General features: G+C 54.8%; 3 protein-coding genes across 3 annotated transcripts; 2 read left to right on the top strand and 1 right to left on the bottom strand.

Annotated features, from left to right (window-relative positions):
- Positions 1–2,423: 2,423 nt before the first annotated feature.
- Positions 2,424–3,514, top strand: CORC01_10791 (uncharacterized protein; the record flags this gene model as incomplete). Its single annotated transcript, XM_022622418.1, has 2 exons — positions 2,424–3,422; positions 3,500–3,514. The coding sequence occupies 2 exons, from the start codon at positions 2,424–2,426 to the stop codon at positions 3,512–3,514; spliced, it is 1,014 nt and encodes a 337-aa protein (XP_022471056.1).
- Positions 3,515–5,416: 1,902 nt separating this feature from the next.
- On the top strand, positions 5,417–8,047 carry CORC01_10790 (fungal specific transcription factor; the record flags this gene model as incomplete). The annotated part of the gene is made up of 1 exon (XM_022622417.1): positions 5,417–8,047. One exon carries the CDS (start codon positions 5,417–5,419, stop codon positions 8,045–8,047), a length of 2,631 nt encoding a protein of 876 aa, XP_022471055.1.
- Positions 8,048–9,854: 1,807 nt separating this feature from the next.
- On the bottom strand, positions 9,855–11,795 carry CORC01_10789 (uncharacterized protein; the record flags this gene model as incomplete). Its single annotated transcript, XM_022622416.1, has 3 exons — positions 9,855–10,305; positions 10,411–11,412; positions 11,509–11,795. 3 exons carry the CDS (start codon positions 11,793–11,795, stop codon positions 9,855–9,857), a joined length of 1,740 nt encoding a protein of 579 aa, XP_022471054.1.
- Positions 11,796–12,600: the final 805 nt, after the last annotated feature.

Here is a 12,600-nt window from a genome sequence, read left to right as displayed (position 1 = left end):
GGCGGAAAGAAGACAAGGGATGCGGTGTGGCCGCCGGAGCATGCAGGCCTCTCTGGTCCGGCGGGCGTAACCCGATGCCCCGGTTGTAGTCCAGGTCCTTATACGGGATCGTGGATTTATGCGCCGCACGAAGCGAGCCCACGGAGCGGTACCCGGTGGCAGTATTCTGGGCAGCGGCGCTGCGACAAGACTCCCAAGAGATTTCCCAATACGAGGAGGTATTGCGCCCGCACATGGCCCTAGTGGGGCGCGAGATGCACCCGACAATCATCTGAGTGAGCTTTCGTCACTCAGGCGTGGATGATTGAGAGAGGCCGTTGCACACCAACAGCTCCCTGACGATAAAGGGTTAGGGTCCCTTGGTACTTACCACCCGCCACCAGCTTGCTCCCAAGCCACCTGGCGTAGGATGGGGAGGGTGTGTGCATTTCAATCCCTGCTACAGGGCTTCACCGCTCTGCCGTTCGAAAGCAATGGTTCGCCGCAAGTTCAGCCGGTGGCTCGGCGGATGGTTGTAAACGCAGATGGGCCGCAGAGTGCGGCGAGACTAGCGCCTGACAGATCCTCGCTCGGTCGGTAGCTCTTATGTTCACGCCTCCGCAGCTACCTTCACCGCGATGGGGCAACAGCGTGGTAAATCAGTCCCATCTGTGTATACCGGTCAGTACAATTCAGGCACATGAGACTCACCGGCACCGCCCCTCTAGGACGTCTTAGCCGCTCAAGCTTTGCCGGCATATGACCTTGTGTCGTTCCGATAGGGGTGGCAAAAGTGATCCTTCTCAGCGCCATTCTCTGGTCCTCTACGAAACCACATGACACGGTGCCACCCAAAATGATGCACAAAACGGAGCTGCGCCTTCGTTCTTTAAAATGCGCTGGCGCCCTCCCAGAATGCTGGCGATTTTCAATTCTGGCCAGAATTGTCCAACGTCAGTCATGTCGTCACCTCCTTCCCAGCGCAACCGTGTAGAAGCAGGGCCAAAACCAAACAGCATCCAGATAAATGGTCCGTGTTTTGGAGCATCATTCGACTTCTATACTTTGGTTGAGCTCAATCCTCCGACCCACGTGAGTTCAAACAAGGGATGAGTAGCCAAAGTACGACTGTGTGTCTGAGGACCGAGGCCGGACGGTTTGGAATCAAGAACTACGTGGGACGCAATCTTTTTGGTGGCTCATCTTAGAAGACTCGGATCGCAGATTTCTCATTTTCTGGGGTATGGACCAGTCGTATCAAGTGGACATGCTTCAAGACTGCAGAAGGTCATCGTCTGCGTTCCATCCCAAGGCTTGTAGGGACCAGAAGGCCATTCGCGCCGATTTCGTGGTCGCCAGTCTCCCCTCCTGTACGATCAGGCCACGGAGCGAAGAGATCGCCCGAGCTGGTCCTGTAGCTCTGCTGCTCACTATTGTGTCCTACTTTGTGGCGGTGGCCCGTTTTTTCCGTCCACGTTGCCAACATCCGCCCACGGGGCTGTCGCGTATACGTAAACAACTTGCACGACAACGCCGTGCTCCTCGTGTAATTACAATTGCCTAGCGTTCGCAGGCACGAGGTTTGTCATGTAAGCAAAGCCGGCATTTGCGACCGTAGGCCATTGAGAAGTACTTCATTCGGCGTGGGCGATTCGGTCATCATGCTGTCGCCCGTGGGCAAGTCGTGGGCAGGTGCATCGGGTGAAAATCTGTTAGCGAGCTCTCATTGTCCACAGTGCCTGGGGTTGGCAGAAGAACGACTTCAGCTTTCGGCGAGCACGGCCCAAGACCGAGGCCAGTTTTGATCTCGTGGCTTTTGAGGCCAGCCGTTGATGTATCCTGCTGCTTACTACCGGCCCGGCTAGATGTGGATGGTCTGCTACACAGCGCGACAGCCTAGGGCCTGTCGCAAGAGCGTCCTTGGCGCAGCGGTCTCTGCAGGACCATCGTCGTGTCTCGCTGACCGTCATAAACCGGCCGACCGCCAACTGGCCGGAGCACCGTTCGTGCTCCAGGAAATCTCGCCGAAGGGCGTCAAGGAATGACAGGATAGCCAAAGCGCCATGCACAGTTGTCTCGATGCACAGTTGACTCCGAGGCCTACACCCTGGGCTTGTCCGGTGAGTGTCTTGTGCCTGCCGACTTTGACGTGTCGTTGAAATGGCCAATGGCCGGCGCGCCAGGGATTAGCGACATCTGGAGTGTACTTCGCGCTTCACGCTGGGCCCCTGGCGCATAGACGAAGTGATAGATCGACACCAGCCATGCCGATGTGCTTCACCCCTACACTGGTCTCCGCAGGCTGGCCAAAGGGGGGGAGTGTGCAGGAACCATCCATTTTCCGCGCCCACACCACGTATGGGAAGGGGTACTATGGCAACCCCCAGAGCCATTTCTTCGTATGCTCATGCAAGGTATGTCCCACTCAGTAGCGCCGTACGGCGATGCACCAAGGTGGCGGCTCGGTACAGTCAGGTACTCGCCGGCCCCTGCTCCGCGTACGCCTGTCCCTGCCATCCGCTGAGCCGTGCGAGCGGCCCGCGTCAGGCCCCTTCCAACAGCACTCTGGTGGGTGCAAATGTACTTTCCTGGAGCTGAGGCGGCTCAAGGGCCTGTCCCCAGCGACAGCTAGGCAACTGTTCGTGGCGGCCGTGGCACCAACGATGGACTATGCCTCGAACGTCTGGAGATATAGGTGCAGAGCAGCTCAAATGAGGGCTATCAATAGAGTGCAAAGAATTGGAGCCCAGGCTATCGTGGGAACCTTCAACACGGTAGCCACAGCAGTGGCTGGAGCGGAAGCCAGTATACAGTCAGCCCAGGAACGGTTCGATAGGAAAGCGACTAAGTTCTGGGTGCGTCTGCGAAGCCTGCCCAAGAACCACCCGCTCCGGCGTTTGAGAACCCAGAGCTTCAAAAGACACATATCTCCTTTCCAGAAGATGGCGGCAGTCTACTACGACATACCCGTAGACAGGTTGGAGACCATCGACGCGTTTCCACTCTCGCCATGGGAGGAACGAACACACGCAATCGTCGAGGAGGAGGGGAGAATGGCGAGCAAGGCAATTGAAACCGGATGGGCACTCAGAGTGGCGACAAGTAGCTCGGCAAGGAACGAAATCGTGGGTTACGGGATAGCGACAATGCTTCCCCTATCGCACAGGGGAGGCGGCTCGACGACGACAGTATCCACTACAATTGGCCCCAGAACAGAACAGAACCCATATACGGCAGAGCTTGCAGCAATAGCAAGAGCATTAGAGTCGCTCGCCAATAGGGTTCAGCATCTCGTAGTCTATGTGTTCTCCCGCAACAAGGCAGCCGTACTGGCAATCAGGAACCCTCGACAACAATCGGGCCAGCAAGAAATCCGTCGCATACACAACGCCGTTGAGGCTCTCAAGAGCAAGGGCAACAGAGCATCGCTCCTCTGGCTTCCAGTAGGAATAGAATCCGAACTCATGCAGGTGGCCAAGGCAGCGGCGAAAGAGAGCACAAGACAGGGGAAAACTCCAAGAAAGAAGCCAGTTAGGGCCTACTCAACCACCCTCAGGAACACCTTACGAAGAGTACAAGAAAAGTACCAAGCATTACCACAGGGCGTAGGATATTTCTCCAAGAAGATCGACACAGCTCTGCCAGGAAAGCATACACGCCAATTATATGACGGGATGTCGTGGAAAGAAGCCAGCGTATTAGCGCAACTACGGACCGGGATGGCAAGACTGAATTGGTACTTGCACCAGATTGGGGCAATAGTCTCAGACCTGTGTGCTTGCGGAGAAGCAACAGAGACGGTCGAACACTTTCTCTTCCGTTGCACCCAGTGGACAGAACAGCGAAAAAGGATGCTCCAACGTACAGAAATACGCAGAGGAAACCTACCCTTCTATCTTGGTGGGAAGACTACCTCCGACCCCGACGACTGGTCACCCTGCCTGGACGTCGTCCGAGAAACAGTCAAATTCGCTATAGCTACGGAAAGACTCGACGCACAGATTGGCCATCCATGTGGAAGCCTATAACATCACTAAATCAACCTACTAACCTACCAACAACACCCCACGCACCCTCGTGCCATCGACAGCAGGACTCGCTTCAGCCGCCGAAGATAGGAACCTGAACACTTGGAGGAAGTGGCCCCAAGATGGCCTGCTACTAACCCCACGAGAAACCGCAGATACGGCAAGGAGTAATCGAGGATGACACAGACGAAAATGGATCTTAAACGGATGGGCTTACGGGAGATCAAGTTATGAACGCAGGTGGAGACGATGCAGATAAGCATAGGAGCCCTCAATGGCTTAGCCGGGGCGTAATAAACTCTGTCTGTACTTTCCTCGGGACGGAGAGCCTCGCTCATCTGTTGCGTTTGGCACAATCCGGACATCCTTGCCTGGCCTACCTTGATCGTAACCTGGGTGCCCGCATCGACTCCTCGTGCCCTTCCACCAATACCCGCCTCATTCTTTATGTGAGTGGAGTCAATCGGAGACAGGGTGTGGTCAGAAGAGCAGATTCGCGTCCAAACTCACTCGACGGTTTTGCCATGTTGTTCTGACTGCGTTGCTGTGCTGTTCTAACCATGTCGCTACAACCAGCAGTCCGGACGACGGCCGCGGAGGAGCTAGAGCAACCATGCTCGTTCCAGGCGCTACCGGTCCAGCCCATGCCCGATGCCAGGAAGGCACACAAACGCAGAAAGGAGAGGAATAGCCAACAGTCAGAGCGGGGCGAGCAAGCAATGATAGCCGGCGACGCCCGGCAAATTCATTTGGGGGGCCGACAGCCACATCCCGCCTGAATTGGATTCGCAATCCCACTTTCATGGTTTTCTCTCTGCGCCCTTGGATCTTTCAACGGAGCAACTCTCTCCACCAACCGTTCTATCCCGCGGGCAATCACACGCATTGTTGCAGGCCCAACTTCGCTTATTCAACCATCATCATCGATTTATCTCGACATCTCAGCTTCACCTACAATCGCCAGAGCTCCTTCTTGCACTTTCCATCTCCAGCAAGCAAGGAAGCAAGGCGGCGCCTGTTCCGTTATCGCACCTTGGATACTCATCAACTCGGAGATCGTTCATACACGAATCGTGAATATGAGATACAGTATCCGACGCATTGCGAGTACTACCTATCCCACCAGAACCAAAACCCCTAAGTTGCAAGCTCTCAACAGCCAGTGCCTGCTCATCCGTGCCACCTGAGCCGTCCTTACTCCGCTTCGCCTCGACCAACATTGGCCTTCACCGTCTAACTTTGTGCATCTTGCCCTCCCTGCTCCGAGTCAATCATCCTGGCGCTGCGCGGTTTCTACGGGAAGAGAGCCTACCGGTGCTTGGTGAACCGAGTATCTCGAGGTTTCTGCGCCCAATCGTCCGCCACCCTTCACTGGCTTCGCGGGTCTCCAACAGGCCCAACCCGTCACCATGTCTTCCCAACTTCGTATTCAGTCCATACTCTCTCCTGCGTCGGACTCCGATGATGCACCCACAGCATTCTCTGCTCAGATCACGCCGAAGAGGAGATATCAAGAAACCCTTTCCCCACTGGAGAGAACGTCCGCGGACCCCGCTGTAGCAGAACTCGTAGACAGGCAAGCTCCCGGAGGAGCCAAATTTCACAGTTCCGTCGAGCCCGACGACGACGACTCAAGGCCAACCTCGGCGGGAGGCTCCGGTGTCAAGAGATCCTCCAGAGCCATGCGCCCGCCGATGAGGTCTAGCATAGCTTGTCTGAGATGCAGGGAATTCAAAGTCAAATGCGACAATGACAATACTGGATCACCCTGCGACACATGCATCAAGAGAGGGCACAAGTGTGAGTTTCCTGACCCAACGCCTCTCCCGGCAAAACGATCAGAACCGCCAACCGCACCGAGACAGGAGAGGAGAGTCTATCATGGCCGGAAGCGAGTTAAGAAGCTCGAAGATGCAACATCCTCCGACGGGCGTGCCGTTGCTGCGCTTGCTCAGGAGGTTCTTTCGGCGCCCTATCTCACTGTCGATGTGTGGCATCGGCTCTTCGACATCTACAAGCTGAATTTCGCTGCCGAACTCCCGTTCTTGCATCTCCCAACTCTCAAGGGCATCATTCACGTCAAGGACACCAAGAAGCCGTCAACCGAATCAAGTCTGATTCTATTGGGCGTTTTGGCTCTCACTGCAAGATTTCACCCCGCCTTAGTCAAATATGTGGCACAAATCACGTACGATAAAATCGCGGGTCCAAATTCTCGCGGTGCTCTACCCAGGCCGGAGCCCTCCATGGCATCAGAATATTTCGCAAATGCTCTTACCGAAGCACTGGGACAACTCGAATCGGCTTTAACATCAGCTTCTGTCGTCCGTGTTCAGGCTTTTCTCATGCTCGGTCTGCACAAATGGAGCCAGCCGAACGGCGGCTTGGCTGCATGGATGTACGTCTGTGTTGCCATACGAATGGCCCAAGCCTTGAAATTGGGGTTTGAGGACAAGCCTTTTGGAGACAAGAGCATTTTGGCACCATCTCCTCGAGCGACTCAATCTGCGCGACTGCTTTCGGATCGTCGGGCAGACCAGGAGGTTAGGCGACGTACTATGTTCAGTTGCCTGATATTGGATCGCTTGTTGTCTTTCGGATCTGACCGAGTTTCCATGGTCCGATCTGACGATCTTCGAATACAGCTCCCATGCACCGAGCACGCCTTTGACCTCGGCCGCATCGTTGATACCGGATTCTTACCACAGGCGGGACAAGGCATGGAGCCAACAAATGATAACAGCGTTTTGAGCCGATTCGTGCAACTGGCCGATTTCTGGGGCGATATCACCAAGTACAGCTCTGCCGGCGGCCGCCGCACAGAATCACTTCCGCCATGGGACCAAGAGTCGACCTTCTTTCAACTCAACAAGAAGCTGGACGCCTTCTACGCACACCTTCCGGAAGAGTTCACCTGGTCCAGTTCGAACTTCTGGAAACACGACAACAGCACGTACGTGTCACTCCACATGCTGGGTGCTCTCTGCAAAATCATGCTGCATCGCGAATACATTCCTTTCATCGCCATCAAATGCTCCAAGCCGATTGGCCCTATGGACGAGCCCGGTTTCGACCCCGGCTCTGTTCCTGATCACTTTTGGGAGCGAAGCGCAGAGCAGGTCTTCAAGGCTGGGAGAGAGATCATCGACCTCATATCGACATGCCGAGACAAACTTCCTCATTCGTCACTGGTCATTTTTGCCATCTGGCAAGCAGCCTTTATCGGGATATACGCACGGCACTATCCTCACATGGATGCCGAAAATCACATGGTTAGCAAACAGGAAATCGAAGAACGAAAATCGGGAGCGATGTCCGACAACGCGGAAACGGGAACCACTAGTATCGCTTTCCAAGCATTGACAAAGGCTGCGCCTTATTTCAGCATGGCTTCTAATTACGTCACACATTTCACGGACATAGATCAATATCTCACCAAGGTTTGCTCCGACTACCTAGGTTCGAGGAACAGCGAGGATGGTTTTTTGGCCATTCGACTGGGTGGAGGTGGCGGTGGATTGGAATGGAGGGCTATGGCGGACGAGATCACGAGCAACGGCATCATTATGGACGACGACCGGCCAACGGCCTATGATGGGCCCGATGGATCGCGGGCTAGCACGTTGGCAAGGAGCTCTTCCTCGGGTCTCGAGTATTCCTTACCCAGCAGAAGCGGTACAGACGGTCGAAGGGATTCCTCGCAAGCATCATCGTTTGCCGCTGTCGACGCCGCCGTAGTCCACAAGCAGGCCGGCCACGACGGCTATCCCGGAGGCATCCCTCACCACTCGCCGACACAGGGGTTTTCACCAACGGCCGGCTCTCTGCCAAACGGCGCGGCGATGGCCAACATGAACGCAGAGAGAGTTAGTATCGACTCCTACGTGCAGAAGAACAAGGGCCAGCGGTTTGGCACCATGTTCGAGGACATAAAGGAGTTCGCTACGGGAGGGATGGTCTACGCGCCCAAACTTGGGTACTGGGACGTGCTCAAGCTCCCCTCCTATACGCAGATGGCGGGTAGTAGTCCATTGCCCTAGTTCAGCGGAATTTTTGCTTAAAGAGTTCAAGTGAGTGAGCGAAGGGTCTTCTGATCGGTTTCTGGCAGCCGTTCGCACCAATCCATGCCATTACTTACTTCAGTCATCATCTTTGTATTGCGTCAAACTAATATTGAATAAGAACACCGCGTGGCTTCTCGCTTTGTGTATGTTCATCTCCTCAGGCCCGCAGGCCATTAATGCATCTCACGATGTTCATGATATCAAGACAATTATATAGATGAGTTGAACCTGTTGGCGCGCTCACTGAGCTAGCGAGATCGCTCCAGATTCGTTTCCAAAGTGGCTTGCAATGGCCTAGGATCTTGTAGTAGCTCCAACTTCACTTACTTGCGGAAGGCGCCTTGCAAATAAGCTTGCCTCACTGCGCGTGATCATATACATACACACGTGCACTTCCTCGTTGTCGAGCGGTGACATGGGGACACCAAAGGGAGGCGGGAAGGATTTCTCCTCCTGTCTGCTGGGCTCTGCTTGGCCGCTCAGGCTCCCAGTATCTTCCTGCTAGCGTTTCCATTTCTTTACGTGACTGCGTAGCGGTGGGTGGGAAGATGTGCCGTATGGCTCACGCATGCTGCGAAGCGCGCCAGCATACCCCTGAGTCCTTGAGCGTTTATGATCATCCAGTTCCGTACACCTAAGCCCAGAGGATGCATCCAAACGACAATTTGCCCTTTTCGGACGATTCGACACAGATGCGGTGGCCCCTCGAGGAAGTTAGCGGCAATCTCACGCTTCTCATGAATAAATTCGCTGATAGGGACAAGGCGCTGCACAATTCGAGGCAAGATCTTTCAAAGTGTGCAGCAGGCCCTTCTGGACAGTGTTCAAAATGGGCCTTTCTGGACGATTGATACTGACAAGATTGCCGCTTCGGGTCGATTTAAGTAGTTGAGAGAACATCAGACGGAGTGCTTCTATGGGTCCCTGCGCCTGGAATGTTCAAGCGCCCGCTCGTGTATGTCTCTTGCCTCCTTTCCCACTCAATCCGGAATTCCTCCCTCAATACTTCCAGAGTTTCAATCTGAGTATCCACCATGTCCATCCCGAGGGACATCACTTACTCGTCCAGGGGTTTCTCATCTTGCGGGCCAGGAAGACCAAGCTCTAATGCTTATCTGAAAATCGTATTGTTTTTCACTCTTGTCCAACCTGTGTACCCCGAACCTACGAAATCCATTGCCAGCAGTCTCGCAGAAGTCTCGCTTCCGGACATACTGTGTCTCTTCTCATACCAATATCATCACTTCCTCACCACTGGCTTGACAATGCCTAGCATCTCCTCCAAATGTGTCACGAAACAGTATTGGTATCAGTACTCTTCAAGACGTCTGTCACGTGCGTACCCACGTGGAACTTTTATTCGTTCAGTACATGGCGACCACTCATACTCCAAAAGCCCCAAAACATGGATGCTTCCAGAGAGCTGGCCCATCAAATCCGTGAATGCTGCCCACATGCTTCAACAAAGTGCTTTTGATTTTTTGCACTGCTCATGACGCTGGCGAGAAATGCTCTGGCCCGGCCGTGGGGCGGGAAATTTTGTCCCATCTCCAAGTGAGAAGAAACAACCCTTCAGGCCCTGTGCGTCGCTGGTCATCTCTTCAACTCGATTGTTGTCTCGGTATCGAATCGCCCCGATCGAGGGCAGATTTCCGACTTCTGTGCGTCGATATCAAGTCGCGGTTTCGCGTCCCAAGGGTTCGCATTCAGTGAATGGCCGTGTCAGCCAAGTAATGGATCTCACCGAGTCCTCGTCGATAAGTCACGCCTGGGATACCTAGGCTCATCTCGGAGAGGGATTTTCATCCAACATGCATGCGTTCTCCAACATGTTCGTCCAAATGCCGCTTATTCCTGCGTGGCTATGTTTAAGGTGCTGTCGGAAGTGGTCTGCGCGGAAGAACTTCTTACTACTGTTGCACTCCCGGAATTTGTGGACTTCTTGAAGATGCCGAATGCGCTCTTCCCAGTCCTGGTCGGTGGCATGACGCGGAGCGGAAGCACCAGGGCCCCTCCCGTTCCTAGGAAACTCCTCACCGCAGTAGCCACAATAGTCTGCTTCTCCAGGGCGGTTGGTGCTATCGTGGAAGGCTCGGTCATAGCCGTTCAAGGCCGAGCAACTCCAGCTGTGTCTACGAACATGAAGACTGTTCTGGTGGCGCTCTGCCTCGTTCTTGTTCTTGAATCGGTTTCCGCAGATTGAGCACTCGTGTTGCTTCTCAGCTTCATGCGACCTATTGCCGATTGGTTAATCATTGCTTAACCTTGACGGAATTTGTACTTACGCCAACTCCTAAGCCGACCCGAATTTCTTGGGCTTCCTTGGGCAACAGTCGCACATGAAAAGTTCCAAAATCTTGGTACCACCAGGCTTGCTCACTTCAGCAAGCTTGCAGGGAGAAGCGAGAGGCCGGCTTCCGCTACTAGTCAACCGTTCGGGTGCCCTGGGAAGGGAACCGCGTGGCGAGGGGTTCAGCGACATCGATGCACTGTAGGTAGAGCTGCGGCTGGAATCAGTTCCGCCGGCGCCGGGTGAACTTCCTCCTGGAGACAGTCCACCTGGAGAGACTCGGCCATATGACGAGCCCACACTGGCAATGCTCCCGGTGAGCAGGGACGAATTAGAGCTGTAATACCCCACGCGACCGGATGACACTGAAGAGACGGATCCCTGGGGGATGACGCTCAGCCGAGGCGTCGCAGATCTCCTCTGGTTTCCATCACGACGACGTAGCAAGTCACCTTGGCTTGTGAAACCAAGGGGCACGCTGGCGTCGGGGTCGGCAGATGCCCCTCGCTTCGCTCCTGCACCGTCGTAGTGAGCTCTCATGGGGTTCCCTATCCGCTGCCTCTTCATAGGGTTGGTCTCTCCCATTTCTACTTCGTCCACTCCATAGCTGTGCGATGATGCATCGTCGCTGTTGTTTCTCCTAGTGCAATTTGGGGGCGACCTGTCGAGGTCGGAGACAGACCAGGATGATCTATGGTCCTGAGCGAGATGGAATGACTGACTTCTCGGAGAAGGAGAAAGGGCAGAGTGAGGAGTCTGCGGGTACCTGTCGGGAGAATGTAGCAGGTTTGACGTCTTGAGGTGCGGTGGGCGGCTGGTAGGTGCGGAAAGCGGTCCACGCACATCGTCTGACAACCTCCTCGAGAATGATCCGCTAGTGGATGATGTACTCGGCACACTGAGAAGCGAGCTATCCGGCTTGTTGTCGAAGGTTTCCCAAGGGGCGAGCTTTTTCTTCATATCGGTGAAAGCGTCGGCACCGGACTGGAATTGAAACTGGTTATGATGCAGGCCAAAACCGGCAGTGATGCTGGGAAGGGAGCATTCAGACCTATCAAGCCAGTCATGTTAGACGCGCAAAAACCTCAACAAGGCATGTTCGTCGAGAACCAAAACAGGCGTCATTGAAGGGTAGGGGAATTCCTACCTTGCGGAAGCCGAAGCTGAGGACGAACCCATGCTGGCATAACTCTCATTGTGTCTGTGACCGGACCTCATGTAGTGTGACCTGTCCTCCAAGCTTCCTGAGCTGTTGTGGTAGCTAGGATGGTGAGGATCGTCAAAGGGGAGTGGGAGTCGCGGCGGCGATAAAGGCGGCGGTGCGTTGATTCGATCAGCGGAGCCGGGAATGGCGACAGAGAATGGATATCTTGAATTCGAGTCTATGAAGATGCTCGGGAGACCCGCAGGCTTATATCTCGAGGCTGCCTCCATGACGTCGACTTGTATCTGCACAGTGCCAGCTGAGGATTGGCAATTCCAGCTGAAGCGGCGCCACTGAGGCTTATAGTGACGGAAGCACGGGCGTCATGAGTGATGGGCGGGAAAATATCTACGGTCCTGATCGCGGTGGGATTCGGCAAGCGTCCCAGGCCAAGGAGGTCGTCTTGGAGGCCGTGGGTGGCGATGGCAGTCGGGTTCGCCGTTGGTTGAGAACGGGGGCCAATGCAATTGAAGAAAAGTGCTCTCTATCGGTCTCTCTCTTGCGTCACGCAGCGGTCGTAGCCGACAGGAGACTGAAAAGGAAAGACAGGACTAGACGAGATGGAGCAAGCCGGGCGCGAGTCGGACGTAGAAGAAAAAATGGAGTAGACGTCGACGTGGTTGGACTAGATGTAGAATTGTTGAGTTCGGCGGTCCAATCGCGCGACAAGCAGAAACAGAACAGGTCGGGACGGCGTCGAGGAATATGAGGAGCAACTGTTGTCGGAGCAAGCAGAGTGGCCGGAGCTGAGGTGGGTAGAGTTCAGGTCCGTAAGTCAGGTCGTGGAGGTAGACGACAGCCGAAATAAAAGGCGATTGTGTGACGCCGCCAGCTGCTGTGTAAGTTGAAATACAAAAGAATCGACCACCCAGGTATGGGACCACCCAGGTATGGCAAGACGGAGAAGAGAGGGTACCTCAATGAAAAAAGGCGGGATAGCGAGTCGAGTGGAGGAGACGCCTGGGCAAGGAGTGGAGAAGAGAAGGGGGGAGGGAAGCTGTCGGCTGCGGCAAGCGAAGTTCACCGGCAGCAGTA

Source organism: Colletotrichum orchidophilum (genome assembly GCF_001831195.1).
Source record: "Colletotrichum orchidophilum strain IMI 309357 chromosome Unknown Scaffold_110.1, whole genome shotgun sequence".
NCBI classification, from domain to species: Eukaryota; Fungi; Ascomycota; class Sordariomycetes; order Glomerellales; family Glomerellaceae; genus Colletotrichum; species Colletotrichum orchidophilum.
The sequence above is the reverse complement of the archived record's forward strand: the minus strand, read 5'-3'. Positions and strand labels throughout refer to the sequence as shown.